General features: G+C 50.7%; 1 protein-coding gene across 1 annotated transcript in view; it reads right to left on the bottom strand.

Annotated features, from left to right (window-relative positions):
- SFXN5 (sideroflexin 5) overlaps window positions 1–14,945 on the bottom strand; it is a 133,288-nt gene that overhangs the window by 40,259 nt on the left and 78,084 nt on the right. The window contains exon 10 of the mRNA XM_010829769.1: window positions 10,759–10,849. Within this exon, the coding sequence (XP_010828071.1) occupies window positions 10,759–10,849 (91 nt within the window). The remainder of the gene's footprint in view (window positions 1–10,758; window positions 10,850–14,945) is intronic.

The raw sequence follows: 14,945 nt of genomic DNA, 5'->3' as shown, positions 1-14,945 counted from the left end.
GATGAGTGCAATTGTGCGGTAGTTTGAGCATTCTTTGGCATTGCCTTTCTTTGGGATTGGAATGAAAACTGACCTTTTCTAGTCCTGCAGCCATTGCTGAGTTTTCTAAATTTGCTGGCATATTGAGTGCAGCACTTTAACAGCATCACCTTTTAGAATTTGAAATAGCTCTACTGGAATTCCATCACCTCCACTAGCTTTGTTCATAGTGGTGCTTCCTAAGGCCCACTTGATTTCATATTCCAGGATGTCTGACTCTAGGTGAGTGATAACACCATCATAATTATCTGGGTCATGAAGATCTTTTTTGTACAGTTCTTCTGTGTATTCTTGCCACCTCTTCTTAATATCTTCTGCGTCTGTTAGGTCTATACCATTTCTGTCCTTTATTGTGCCCATCTTTGCACGGAATGTTCCCTCGGTATCTCTAATTTTCTTGAAGAGATCTCTAGTCTTTCCCATTCTATTATTTTCCTCTATTTCTTTGCAATGATCACTGATGAAGGCTTTCTTATCTCTCCTTGCTATTCTTTTGGAACTCTGCATTCAAATGGGTATATCTTTCCTTCTCTCCTTTGATTTTTGACTCTCTTCTTTTCACAGCTATCTGTAAGCCCTCCTCAGACAGCCATTTTGCTTTTTTTCATTTCTTTTTATTGGGGATGGTCTTGATCCCTGTCTTCTGCACAATGTCATGAACCTCCATCCATAGTTCATCAGGCACTCTGTCTATCAGATCTAGTCCCTTAAATCTATTTGTCACTTTCATTGTATAATCATAAGGGATTTTATTTAGGTCATACCTGAATGGTATAGTGGTTTTCCCCACTTTCGTCAATTTAAGTCTGAATTTGGCAATAAGGAGTTTATGATCTGAGTGACAGTCAGCTCCCGGTCTTGTTTTTGCTGACTGTATAGAACTTCTCCATCTTTGGCTGCAAAGAATATAATCAGTCTGATTTCGGTGTTGGCCATCTGGTGATGTCCATGTGTAGAGTCTTCTCTAGTATTGTTGGAAGAGGATGTTTGCTATGACCAGTGCATTCTCTTGGCAAAACTCTATTAGCCTTTGTCCTGCTTCATTCTGTATTCCAAGACCAAATTTGCCTGTTACTCCAGGTGTTTCTTGACTTCCTACTTTTGCATTCAAGTCCCCTATAATGAAAAGGACATTGGGTGTTAGTTCTAGAAGGCCTTGTTGGTCTTCATAGAACCATTCAACTTCAGCTTCTTCAGCATTACTGGTCAGGGCATAGACTTGGATTACTGTGATACTGAATGGTTTGCCTTGGAAATGAACAGAGATCATGCTGTCATTTTTGAGTCTGCATCCAAGCACTGCATTTTGGACTCTTTTGTTGACCATGATGGCTACTCCATTTCTTTTAAGGGATTCCTGCCCACAGTAGTAGATACAATGGTCATCTGAGTTAAATTCATCCATTCCAGTCCATTTTAGTTCGCTGATTCCTAGAATGTAGATGTTCACTCTTGCCATCTCCTGTTTGACCACTTCCAATTTGCCTTGATTCATGGACCTAACATTCCAGGTTCCTATGCAATATTGCTCTTTACAGCCTTGGACCTTGCTTCTATCACAGTCACATCCACAACTGGGTGGTGTTTTCACTTTGGCTCCGTCCCTTCATCCTTTCTGGAGTTATTTCTCCACTGGTCTCCAGTAGCATATTGGGCACCTACCCACCTTGGGGGGGGGGGTTCATCTTTCATTGTCCCATCTTTTTGCCTTTTCATACTATTCATGGGGTTCTTAAGGCAGGAACACTGAAGTGGTTTGCCATTCCCTTCTCCAGTGGACCACATTTTGTCAGAACTCTCCACCATGACCTGACCATCTTAGGTGTCTCTATATGGCATGGCTTAGTTTCATTGAATTAGACAAGGCTGTGGTCCATGTGATCAGCTTGGCTAGTTCTCTGTGACCAACCTAGACAGCATATTAAAAAGCAGAGACATTACTTTGCTGACAAAGGTCTGTCTAGTAAAAGCTGTGGTTTTTCCAGTAGTCATGTATGGATGTGAGAGTTGGACTATAAAAAAGCGGAGAGCCAAAGAATTGATGCTTTTGAACTGTGGTGTTGGAGAAGACTCTTGAGAGTCCCTTGGACTGCAAGGAGATCAAACTAGTCAATTCTAAAGGAGATCAGTCCTGAATATTCTTTGGAACAACTGTTGCTGAAGCTGAAACTCCAATACTTTGGTCATCTGATGTGAAGAACTGACTCATTGGAAAAGACCCTGATGCTGGGAAAGATTGAAGGCAGGAGGAGAAGGGGATGACAGAGGATGAGATGGTTGGATGGCATCACCGACTCAATGGACATGAGTTTGAGCAAGCTCCGTGAGTTGGTGGTGGACCGGGAAACCTGACGTGCTGCAGTTCCTAGGGTCGCAAAGAGTTGGACACGACTGAGAGACTGAAGTGAACTGAACTGAGAGATGGGCATTACCTCTGACGTGATCATTCCACTTCTCTGTACTGACCCTCGACCGCTAATTCTCAGTACTGGCTGCACAACAGAAACCAAATCGGAGGAAGGACCCAGATGTCTGCATCGCTTTTTAAAGCTCCCAAGGTGGTTGTTTGAAACCTCTGGCCTAGAGAAGCTCCTACTCGTGTGCACATGGATGCGTGTACAAGGCTGGCTGGTGCAGTGCTACATATAATAGTGAGAAACTGCAAACAGCCTGGATGTTCCCAATTAGTCTTCAGAAGCTGAGATGAATGCATATGTATTAACACAGATAAATTTCAAAACCACAACGAAGAGCAAGTTTAAAAGGGTTCAGCACAACATAATGTAAACTTAACATATAAACAATACAATTTCTGGTTTATGATACAGACACATAAGATACAGTATAAAGACACAAATGGGGAAGGTGTAAGTCAATAGCCTTCGTCAAGAAAGAAGAAGGAAAACAGAATTAAAAAAGCAGAGGGCAGAGAAAGCTTTGGGTGCATCTAATATTTTATTCTCTATTTCCTATAATATTCCATATGTTTGAAAGAATATATCACAATCTTTAAAAAAGCCACAGATGAATTATTGTGGCTATTAAAAGGATAAGTTGGAATTTTATGACTGTCATGGAAAGACATCCAAAATTGATTGTGAAGTTAAAAAGAGATTTATGACGAGTATACACAGTATGATCCTACTTATATCAAATATATATTTATATTGGCATGTTTATAGTATATAAATACAATAAACAGGCAGAGATTCCTATAATTTGAGGTATTTATTTGAATTTGGAGGGATATATACCAAACTTATCTCTGAGGAGAGAAGTGAAATTGTTTAACTTATATAATAATCAAGTATTATCAGAAAAAAAAAGAACAATTTTTATTAAAACAAAACCCAAAACACTCTAGTGGAAATCAGGAGACTTGAGCTCCAAGCTCTCCAGACTCCACTTCTTCTCTCTTCTTATTTTGCAGGTAACAAGTGCATACAGTAAACAATCCAAATCACGAAAAAGAGTAAATAATAGAAAGTAAGTCTCCTTCCAATCCCTGACCTTTAGTTTAGTCCCCTCCCCTTAGGCAGCCACTGTAGCCATATTCTCATGTCCCTGCCAGACATGGTCTATTTACAAGCAGACATGTATGTATTGATACATCATTCCTTATGTATACACACACACTTGAATCACACCAGACTATACAGCCTTGTCTTTGGAGGAGTGGCTATCAGATGGGAGTGTGTACCCTAATACTTGCTCGATTTCGTGATACCCCTCACATTCTGCCTGTGAGGCCGGGCTGTATGGCACATGTGTGGTACATTCACGCATGCTTCAGTTGCTTCAGTCGTGTCTGACTTTTAGAGACCCCATGGACTGTAGCCCACCAGCCTCCTCTGTCCATGGGATTCTCCAGGCAAGAATACTGGAGTGGGTTGCCATGCCCTCCTCCAGGGGATCTTCCCAACCCAGGGAAGATCAAACCCAGGTCTCTTCCGTCTGCTGCATTGCAGGTGGATTCTTTACCACTGAGCGACCAAGGAAGCCCTATGGCACATATTTTCCTTTAAATAGCATGAGAATTTGGGGAGAATTTCACAACCCATACTGAAGTGTCACAAACTCAGGACTAGGAATTTCTGGGTTGAAAAATCAGCCTGTAAATATAGGTATAGGCTGACTCTGAAGTTTGGGATCTCCTAACAAAAGATTTTTGCTGACACATTCATTTTCTGAAAAGCACCCTTTTATCACAGCTCCTCCCTAGCTGACGATTGTTCAATGATCCCCCATTAATCATAAACTAAAGCTTGAACTCTCAGCTAATATTCAGGGCCTCAAAATGCCCTTTCCCTGCCTGGCCCACCACAACCAGGCCCCCTCCTTTCACATTCATAACCCCTCCTCCGCTGTCTTGGGCTTCCCCACCTCTTCTACGTCTGATCGTCTCTGCCTTCCGGATTCCAGGAATTAGAAGATAACTGAATTGGAAGGTCACTCATTCAACAAGCACTCTCTAAGCACCTACTATATGCCAGGTTCTAGGCAATCTGCCCACAACAGGTGACTTGGTCACACGTAAGTGCCTCTCTCAGATTTTTGCACCAAGCTGATACTCAGGTGCTTCTCTGTCTCAGGAGTCAGGCAGCTCATTCCACCAATAGATTGTCAGTTTTCAGAAGATCCTGCTACTCTTTTTGTCTCCACTCCCAGTGCTATTCTGCCTGTGTAGGATCTAGAACTAAAGAGACACCCTTGTTCTGGCCACTGTCTCTAACATGCAGCTGAAGCCAGGCAGCCTCATCAGAGCCACACACCACATGTCTGTATCTGTATGTTAGTTGCTCAGTCATGTCCAGCTCTTTAAGACCCCATAGACTGTAGCCCATCAGGCTCCTCTGTCCACGGATTCTCCAGGCAAGAATACTGGAGTGGGTTGCCATTTCCTTCTCCAGGGGACTTTCCCGACCCAGGGATCAAACCCGGGTCTCCCTCATTGCAGGCAGACGCTTTACCGTCTGAATTACTAGGGAAGCCCAACACACCACTTGGGTGGACCTGTTTCAGGCATACAGTCCACAAAATCCCCAGGCGTTATCCTAAGTACCCCCAATCAAATCAAGTTCAGCACCTCCACACTTGTGCAGCTGCATTTTTTGAATAGTGAGCCTTACATCAAACCTTGTGAGATCTTTTTGGACCCTGGTAGGTGGCTCAGTGGTAAAGAATCTGCCTGCCAATGCAGGATATGCAGAAGACCTGGGTTTGATCCCTGGGTTGAGAAGATCCCCTGGAGGAGGAAATGGCAACCCACTCCAGTATTCTTGCCTGGAGAATCCCATGGATAGAGGAGCCTGGTGGGCTAGAGTTTATGGGGTCTCAAAGAGTTTAACATGACTGAATGAGTGCACACACACACACCCTTGCCCATGAATTCATAATCATTGCCAAGTTGCTATCTCCATTCCTTGTGTGTGACCCCTTGACCTCCTCTGACCAAGGCAGGTATAAAATGAGTGAGGGGACAAGGCTGAAGGCGGAGCCCTAGAACACATCACTGGGGGGCTTCCCCTTGCTTGACTCGGGCCCACTGGCCCTGTTCTCTTGGGGCCTGACACACTCCAGGGCCCCATGCCAGTTCTAGGGCCCTGATCCTGGCACCCAGCCTGGCCCGCCTCCCCACCCAGATCCAAACAAGAAAGGCTGAAGAACGTGCCCAGGGTGACCGAGTCATCCACCCTAGGCCTGCCCACTGAGTGAATGACAGTGACCGCAAAAACTTGCACGAGAAAACAAAACGTTCAAAAAAAAAATTTTTTTAAAACACACCACAATAAATTCTAAGCAGCCACAATGCAGCTACCAATGTCATCTAAGGTGACACAATGTGGTCACCAATGTCATCAGGGTGGGGTTTCACTTCTGGGTGCCCAGTTTCAAGCCATTTTTACTAAAACGTTCATCTGCTCACTGTACAAACCCACCCAGAACGCTAGGTGCCGAGCAAAGAGCGGGGCTAGGGGTTGGTGATGAATGAGATCCAGTCCCTGTCTTGGAGAGCTCACAGTCTGATGAGGGAGGTGGACTCAAAAACAAAATGAGCAGTTCCAGGACAGACCGAGGCACACGCAGGGTGCTGAGGTGTAATCCTGACTGGGGCTCCCAGGGAGGGCTTCCTGGAGAAGGTGGTGTCTGAAGTGAGAGATGAAGGCCTGGCAGCTAAGAGAAGGCAGAGAGTGGGAAGAGCAGGCGCTCTAGTCAAACAGGGCCTTGTGCAAGGGCCTGGGGCCCAGACAGAAGGGGAGTCCCAAGATTTGCCGCAGTGCGACAGGGTTCGAGCAAGGCCAGAGGCCACGTCCAAAAGGTGACTCAGGGCCTTGAGGCTGCCTAAGGCGGGTGGATGCAACATTAAGTATCACTGAGCCAGACAGAGGGGGGGTAAGTCACAAGGCCCAGGACACAGTGGGCACAGGTGCACCCTGCTGCCTTCCAACCACAGGGATGGAGGAGGCGACGCCCAGGGATGGACCGCAGGGCTTGGGCACACTGCCAGGGCCACGTCCTGGTGAAGGAAGAGGGCGGATTGAGCACCAGGAGAAGAGCGGGAAAATGAAGGGGGAATCAATGACAGGAAGACCCGTGGTCTGGGGTGAAGGGAAGCATAGAGACGGGGGTGGAGGTGGGGCACTCTGGGTATGAAGCAACAGAAGACCTCCCCCAAAGGCTGCCCAGACACCCCGAGCAGCAGACTCCCTGCTGAACACAGAGACTTCTTCATGGCAGTGAAATAAGCTGTGACATTTAATGTAAGGGACTGCTGCCAACAGCACACGATGAAGTGACTTTCCACAAAGGGATAATTGAGGCTCCATGCAGGAGGGTTATTCCCGTGCAAGGAGCTGACCGGCTAGTACTGAGGCTCAGGCCTCCCCCATCGGGGGCTCAGGCCCAGAGGGGGCCCTGAGCACATGACACTACCTGTCCACTGCTCTACGCGGATGCAGCCAGGCAGCCTGGGGGTGACCTTCAGAGCCGCCTACCCTGCCCCGCGCCACATCCACAGAGCCGGGCACACAGGTGCACTGCCAGGTAACATCCGGGCCTCCACCTCTCAGCTCCAGGCCACAGTCCCTGCCATGCCCACTTCTCACCAGGTGGGTCTATGCCTCTTCCCTGGTGTCCTATCATGGAACTAGCACCTGCCTCTGACCCTGCCTGCCACTCCTCCAGGCTCCCACCCCAAGGACTCACAAGAAGGCTGTTTGTGGAGCCCGCCTCCCCTGGAATGGACTCTGCTCGTGGAGACTGGTGGCTGGACCTGGGGGCGGGGGTATTTTTCCGACGCCTCCTCGATTGACCTTTAATTACACTGTTTGCCCAGCTCCCCAAACCATTAACTTCCACCTCACAGCAATTGCACATCAATTAATGGAGGGCCTGCTCTGAGCTCCAGCTCCTCAACACAATTAAGCGTGACAGTCCACAAATAAGAAAGAACTGAAGAATTACTTAAGGTCTAAACAAATTAATTACCAGTCCCCAATCAATTCCAATGCCAGCACACATGCTCCTGGGCTCACCGGCTTTCCTAACATCTCCACATATAAATAGAAAGTGAGATTTCCCACATGATTGCTGTTCTAGACCAGGGCACGGCGAGGCTCCGAAACCACCTTGAGGGAGAGAATTGGCTGCAGTGAGTGTCCTTGGGGCTTCCCACGTACTCAGCACACACTCACGCACACACATCAGTCACACACACGTGTGCACAGCCCTAGCTGAAAAATGAGGGGAGAACTGGTGGAGTGCTCCAGGTGGCAGAGTGCTCCAGGTGGCAGAGTGCTCCTGGTGGCAGAGTGTCTGGGGCTTGGCACACCTAGGGAAGACCTGAGGTGACTGTCACGGAGGCCCCCACGGGGAAGGGCTGAAGCAGGGTCTGGCCTGATGCCAGAGAGGGGTGGGTGCGGCATGAATCAGGCGTCCTGTGCCCAGTCTCGAACCTCTCTCCTGGGCAGCAGTGGGGCGCCTCCAGACTTCAAGGTGGATCAGGACAGGGCAAAGCAGTGGAAAGAAGCAGCTGGCCCCAAGAGCTTCCTTGCTCCCCAGAGCCTGAGTCCCCAGCCCACCCAGGGGAGAGGAGGGAGGGATGTGGCCGCTGAGCACAGGGCACCTGGGCCCTCTCAGGACCCTCTCTCACCCTGAATGGGAGACCCTCTGCTGCTCCACCCTCCCACCCCCACCCTGGCAATCAGGGCTTGATTTGATCACTTTCACTTGCCTCAACCTGCTCCCCATTTGCACTGAGGGCTCCATGAGTTCTGTCTCTCCATTAGTCCGGGGGTCCAGAGGACCAACAAGCTCTGAGAAGACTTGGTGGCCAGCCAAGAGGTGGACGCCTGGAGGGCCCTAGGCCCTGTCAGTGTGCAGTGGGGCAGACAGGTACTCTGTCTGGCTGGAGGCCCCAGGGGATAAGGTGCAGGAGGCCAAGTGCAGGAACTATTCAGTGGCCTAAGGGGACCAGGGGGCTTTTAAGCCCCTAGGGGGTGAGGTGCATGCCTGTTTACCCTGAACACTACTGTGTCTATCTCGGCTAGGGGAGTCAGCAAATGCCATTGCAGGTGGGCCTAGGATGGGCATTGGAGGCCAGAGAGATGGAAGCCCACATGTCGGAGAGAAGAAAAGGGGCAGGGTGTGGAAGGCAGGCACACAGCCAGGACTTGGACAGCAGTCTGAGGAAGCAGGCAGAAAGGGCCCATTGCTGTTAGGATCCTGGTGAGCTAGGACCATCAGGGCTGCAGACCTCACCATGAGCACCCCGTGCAACCGGCTAGGGACGCGCAGGGCTGCAAGACCCTCTGTGACGGCTGGACCAGACTCAGCCCCAGCAATAAGATAGGAGAGGAATCGGCTGGAGCCCAAAGAGGGACAGGTCAGAAAGCCTCGGAAAAGGTCAAACCTGAGAGCAGGGGCCCTTCTCCTGAGGGAGCCCCCAGAGAGGTTAAGACCACTTCCAAGGTCACACAGCAAGATAGCTGGCGGAGCAAGGCTGCAATGGGTCCCAGTAGAGTCCCTATCTGAAGTTTGGCTCAAGGACAGATTACATCTCAGCTGAGACCAAGATCCAGTCCAGTGCAGCTGAGAGCTGCCCCCTCCTCAGGCTGCATCTGACCCCGCAGCTCAGGACGGCGAGGAACACCAGATCGGCCGCTGTGTTCACGCAATTAGGCCCCTTAACAAAGTCAGATCTAAAGAGTTATTCCATTAATGGCCCACACCAGAAATAGCTGAGAGTTCATTAAAAGTGTGGAGTTGCTATAGCAATTATCTGGGTCGGCTGAGGATCAGCCGGGTGGCTGGTCCTGGGAGTTCGTTAGCCTCCGGGCCCAGGAGGAGGTGGGGCTGCTCAACAGTGATCTCTCACCTACTCACAGGGGCTTTTCAGGTGCTTCAAAGCCCTTTCTGAAGAACAGAGCTAGTCTGCGGTCTCATCTGCTCCTCACTCAGCTCAAGGCTGTGGAAAAGTAGGTACTGGTGCCCACATCTTACAGATGGGGAAGCTGAGCCCTGGAGGTGAAGAACAGGGTTGGGACCATGAGCTTGGGTCTCACACCCTGCTCTTCAGACCGAGTCTTGGCACCAGGGAGCTCACGGGACCTCTTGCCCCTTCTGGGCGTGCCCCAGCTTTGTCCTCTGGCATCAGATGGGGGCTCGATGTCGTGGTTCAAACACTTGTTTCTCCTCTTGTACCTTCTCCCCAAATAAACTGTAGGCTTCTTAGGAGCCTGGCTGCGCTTTATGGGATCTCAGGGCCCAGACCTGGGGCATCTATTGTGAATTCATGACTCCAAAACCAGCAAAGGCTCTGCTGAAAGCAAGTGAAAACACCTACACACGTACATACGCACGCACACACACACTCACACACACACACACACACACACACCTACCCATCCCTATGATTAGAGGCCCCTGAAACATAAAGGGCTTGGAGCACCAGATTTAGTGGGAGCCTTGAAACTTCTTTTGTGTCAGGAACCCGAGGCCCCTACACCCCTCTCCAAATAATGTCTCTAAAGTTCATGCTTTACAAGCCAAACAAGTGGGATTACAAGGAGATTATATTGAAATAAATTATCAAAATATTTTTTCAATTGTGATATAGTAAATAGATGTGCTTTTAAACTACTGAATTAAAAAAAAAACAAGATCTTTAAGTGGATCTATCAACTTATAATTTGGGGTTAGTGTTAAGCACAAATGGTATTTTTAAGATCTCTGTAACAACTGTAATAGGACATGAAAATACCTGTGATTTCTACTGGGGAGAGTCACGGTCCTGCTTTCTACTGCAATTTGCTGCCTATATTCACAATGGAAGGAAATGTTACATTTCAGTTTGTTGTTTACTTGCTGAGTCATGTCCGACCCTTTTGTGACCCCCTGGACTGTAGCCCACCAGGCTCCTCTGTCTGTGGGCTTTCCCAGGCAAGAACACTGGAGTGGGTTGCCGTTTCCTTCTCTGGGGGATCTTCCCAACCCAGGGATAGAACCTACATCTCCTGCGTTGGCAGGCGGATTCTTTACCCCATCACCCTTTCTTCTACCTGCATACATTTTCCTCCAGTTGCCGAAGGCAGAACTCCCCCCACCTCAGTGTCAAGAGAGGCTTGGAGGGGCCTTCCAGCTCCCCAGAGCCCAGCAGCCCACGTGCCCAGACATCCCTGTGCACACGTGCACAGAAGCTTCTCTCTGTGCAAGGCTTACCTACGGCAGGGAATGGCACAAATCTCTGGACGAGAAGGCGGGTGGCCGGGGTGAACTTGTTGGCTTTCTGAACCAGGACATTAAGGCCCACCTTCGAAAGAGAAAACAGAGAAAGTGTGTGCTGCTGCAGCGGCCTGGGGAGGAAGGGGCAGGCAGGGGAAGAGCAGAGAGTGAGGGCCACCGTCTTGCCCTACAACTGCACCCCAGACCCACATCCTCAGCCCCACCTGAGGCTGCCGAGCCCCAGTGCGGCTCCTTAAAGCATCACTGCCCAGGCGTCCCAGTGAACTGGCCTGGGAGATAGCTACACACACGCACGCAGGCACACAGCCTCCTTGGGGACAGGACAAGAGATGGTAGCATGGTTGCTGTCAGAAGAATATATAAGCTGGAAGTAGGTGAAGTATAGGACGCCCCTCATTCCTACTCAGGTTCTTTTTTTTAACTTTTTATTTTATACTGGAGTGTGGGTGTGTGTGTTAAATCGCTTCAGTCGTATCCAACGCTTCTCGACCCAACAGAATAGACCACCAGGCTCTTCTGCCTACGGGATTCTCCAGGCAAGCATGCTGGAGTGGATTGCCATTTCCTTCTCCAGGGGATCTTCCTGAGCCAGGGATCAAACTCGCATTTCTCGTCTCCTGCATTGGCAGGCGGGTTCTTCACCACTAGAGCAGGCTGGGAAGCACGGCTGATGAAGAAAGTTGCGTTGGTTTCAGCTGTATAGTAATGTGATTCAGTTATACATATACATGTATCTATTCTTTTTCAAATTCTTCTCCCATTCAGATTGTTATATAATATTGAGAAGAGTTCCCTGTGCTATATAGTACGACCTTGTTGGTTATCCATTTTAAATATAGCAGTGGGTACATGTCAATCTCCCAGCCCCCCAACCTTTGCCCTCCCTGCCCAGTAGCTGTCAGTTCATTCTCTAAGTCCGTGAACCTTTTCTGTCTTCCAGCGTCTTAAGCACCACATTTCTGGGGTCCCACTGTGAGCCCAGCCATAGGCCTGGCCAGACTGAGAGGGCTCAACACAGGGAGACCCATAGGTGACTGGAGAGCTAAGCAGAGCCGCCCAGAGCAGGATGGGGGCTCAGTGGATATCCTGGGCTCAGTGACCACCTTCAGACTCTAGCTCCCTTCACTCAGGCCGGGGCATCTGGGCCTGCCTTGCCTTTGCCATGGGCACTCCCAACTCCAGTCCACCCCCTACACTGACCCTCATCTTCCTAGAACACAGGTTCAATCATATCCACCTCCCCATGGCCTGTGAAAGAACTGCCATCTCCATGCAGCAGTCGTGGCCTTCATAACCTCCCTTCCCACTCCTCCAGCACCCCCTTCTCTCTCTCCACGATCCAGTCAGCTGGTGACCAACACCATCTGCGTCTCCCACCTCAGAGCCTTTGCCCGTGCTGGTCCCTGTGCCCCGAACTCCCTCCTTCCTCTGCTCAGTCCCCGCCTGTCCTGTAAGGCCCACCTCTGCACTCCACCTCCCGTGTCACTGACACTGGGAGTCATTTAACCTTTGTCTGCCTCGGCTTCCTTGTCTGCAAAAAGGAATGATAACATCTGACAGCACCCAGGGCTGCTGTGAGAACGTACGCATAGTGCCTGGCATGAGCCTGGCACATAAGAGGCCTCAGTGAAAGAATCTAGGTAGGAGTGACGTCACCTCTCCCAGCAGAAAGTCGCTCCCTCGCACATCACTCCCCTCGTCCCCAGCACTCACTACCCTGTGAGTCTGTGAGCCTGGCGCCCCGGCCAGACTGAGGGGGAGGGACTGCGCCTTCCTCACCTTCGGATGTCTGGGCACATAATACAGGCTCAGCAAAGCAGTGGCTGAGGAATAAATGCAAGAAACCAACAAACAAGTGGATGGATGGAGAGACCAGCAACAGCTGGAGGAGGAGCATCCTGGAGAAGGGGGGATTGGGCTGGGGAGGACTCCGGTGGGAAGACAAGCATGAGCACAGACACCGGGAGACAAAAGAGGAGCCTGTGGCCTAGATGAAGGGTGTGTAGAAGCCTCTGCTCCCCCAAACTGAGGCCACAGCCAGGCCTCCCCTGGGGGCCTCCTGGCCTGACAGGACCACGGACAGCCTGCTCTCTGTCTGGTACACCCGGCGGCTCAGCAGGCCACCCTGCACCCGCAGCCCTGGCTCTGGCCTCCACCTTCTGGGTTGTCGGGGAGAGGCAGAGCCTTGGGAAGGCCTCCAGGGCATCAGGGTGGATGCCACAGCAATCAAATCAAGCCATGGCCTGGTGCAAATGGCCCAGACCAGGCTGCAACTGTAAGACCCGGGAAGAGAGCAAGTGCCAGCCCACCAGCCGTGGGCAGCCCGAGACCCCACACCAGGAGCCAGAGTGCTGCCAGGCAAACCCAGCTTGGGCTCTCAGGGGCCTGGCTTCCATTTGAAGCCTCCAGCTGGTGGTCAGAGTCCAATTCTTGTCCTCTCTGTCTGCTCAAGGAGAGGCAGGGAGACGCACGGCAGGTTGGATGCACTTAGGGGGCAGGGCAGTGCAGGTGGGTAGGCTGAGGGGATGCCAGCCCACCCTGGGCCCCGCAACCCTGCTACACAGAGGGAACTCACCAAGGCCAGGTCTCCCCACTCTCAAACAGCAAGTGACTATTTTGGTGACTCAGAAATGGTCACCCCCAAGCCCTCCAAAATACCAGGGGATATGTTCTTACAGAATGCCAGTCTAGAAGGAGGACACAGGCAGACATAAGCGATGAGTAAGAAGGAAGAAAGGGGCAAGTGGAGATACCAGGCCAAGTGCTGAGCGCATCACATGAAACATCTTACTCCAATCCCCACTGCCAGCCTTAGAGACAGGGCATGTTGCTCTTGAACGGATTCAGGGAAGTTCAGGCAGATTCAGAGAGGTGAAGTAACTTTGCTCAAAGATGTCCTAGGTAACGCTAGGACTCAAATCCACAGTCTGCTAATTCCAAAGCTTTGCTGTTGGCCACGGTGCTATTTTCTTTCCAATTGTCTTCTATCTCAGTCAGGAATGTCTGACAGGACATTTTTTTAAATGACCACAAGCCATTTCAGACTGGCTGTCTATAGCGCAAAAGCCTCCCTGAAGAGACCTGGGCTGAGGCCCAGGTGAGCGGAAGGCAGCTGCAGGTAGAGAAGACGGGGCCCCTGAGCCACCTCTTAAACCTGGCAGCTAGAAAACTGAAGGTCTGGGTTCGAAACCCTCTGCATTTGTTAGGAAAGACGCAGGGAGTGCTGGAGGAATGGGGAGCAGGAGAAGCCAGCAGGGAGCTGGAGCCCTTCCCAAGGCAGCCTTCTGGGGACAGGCCGGGCTGGCGGTGGGGGAGGGCAGGAAGGAATAGGGGCCACTGGCTGGAGCAAACACTCAGACTTGCCTGCTCCCTCAACCCTTCCCCACACTTGGCTGACCAGCTGACGGTGCTTCCCAGAGGTTAGGATTAGCACAGCTCAGAATGGTGACCCAGCCTGTCTCCCCCAGGGAGGGGGCTGGGACCAGAGAGCTTTGGTATATGTAGTTGCAAGCTCGCTAGGAACCCATGAAGTCACTCTGACCACTCATCGAGGATGGGCCTGGTGGCAAGAAGGCATGAATACAGGTGAGGCCTCGACCCAGACCTTATTGTCCCAGCAATCAGGATGGCCACAGTCTGGGAAGGAACCAGGGTGGGCTGCAGACTGGGGGTTGGGAGCCCGTCTGTTCTGGTTCCTCGGGGACCCTTTGGCCTGGAACATTTGGTAGAGCCCATTAAAATTAAAAAGCCAAGTGGCTGATGGCTCTGAATGCCAGCTCACTTTCCCTGGCATGGTGGGTCCTGTTTAAGGGAACCAGCTGGCATTAATGGCACACAACTCATCACGAACAGCAGCTAGCGATCAGAAAAATCTGAGCTAATAATCGGGTTCGGGAAAGATAATGAGATATGGAACAGTCACTGCTGAGGGTCCCCCAGGGTTTGTTTTAACAGCCTCCAGATAAACCACAAAATAGAAATTAACCAAACAGGGGCTCCATTTTGGTGGAGGGGAGCACAAATAGGATGGGGATTTTGTATAAGAATTCCCCATGGGGCCAGCCGCAGGGGGCCTGGGAGAAGCCAGAGCCCAGGACCCGTGGACAGCATGTTGGGCTGAGAGAGCAGGGGACCTACCTCTCTCCAAGCTCTGCTCCCAGGAC

This window comes from Bison bison, unplaced genomic scaffold, assembly GCF_000754665.1.
Source record: "Bison bison bison isolate TAMUID 2011002044 unplaced genomic scaffold, Bison_UMD1.0 scf7180017864508, whole genome shotgun sequence".
Lineage (NCBI taxonomy): Eukaryota > Metazoa > Chordata > Mammalia > Artiodactyla > Bovidae > Bison > Bison bison.
This window is presented reverse-complemented; position numbering and strand designations above follow the sequence as displayed.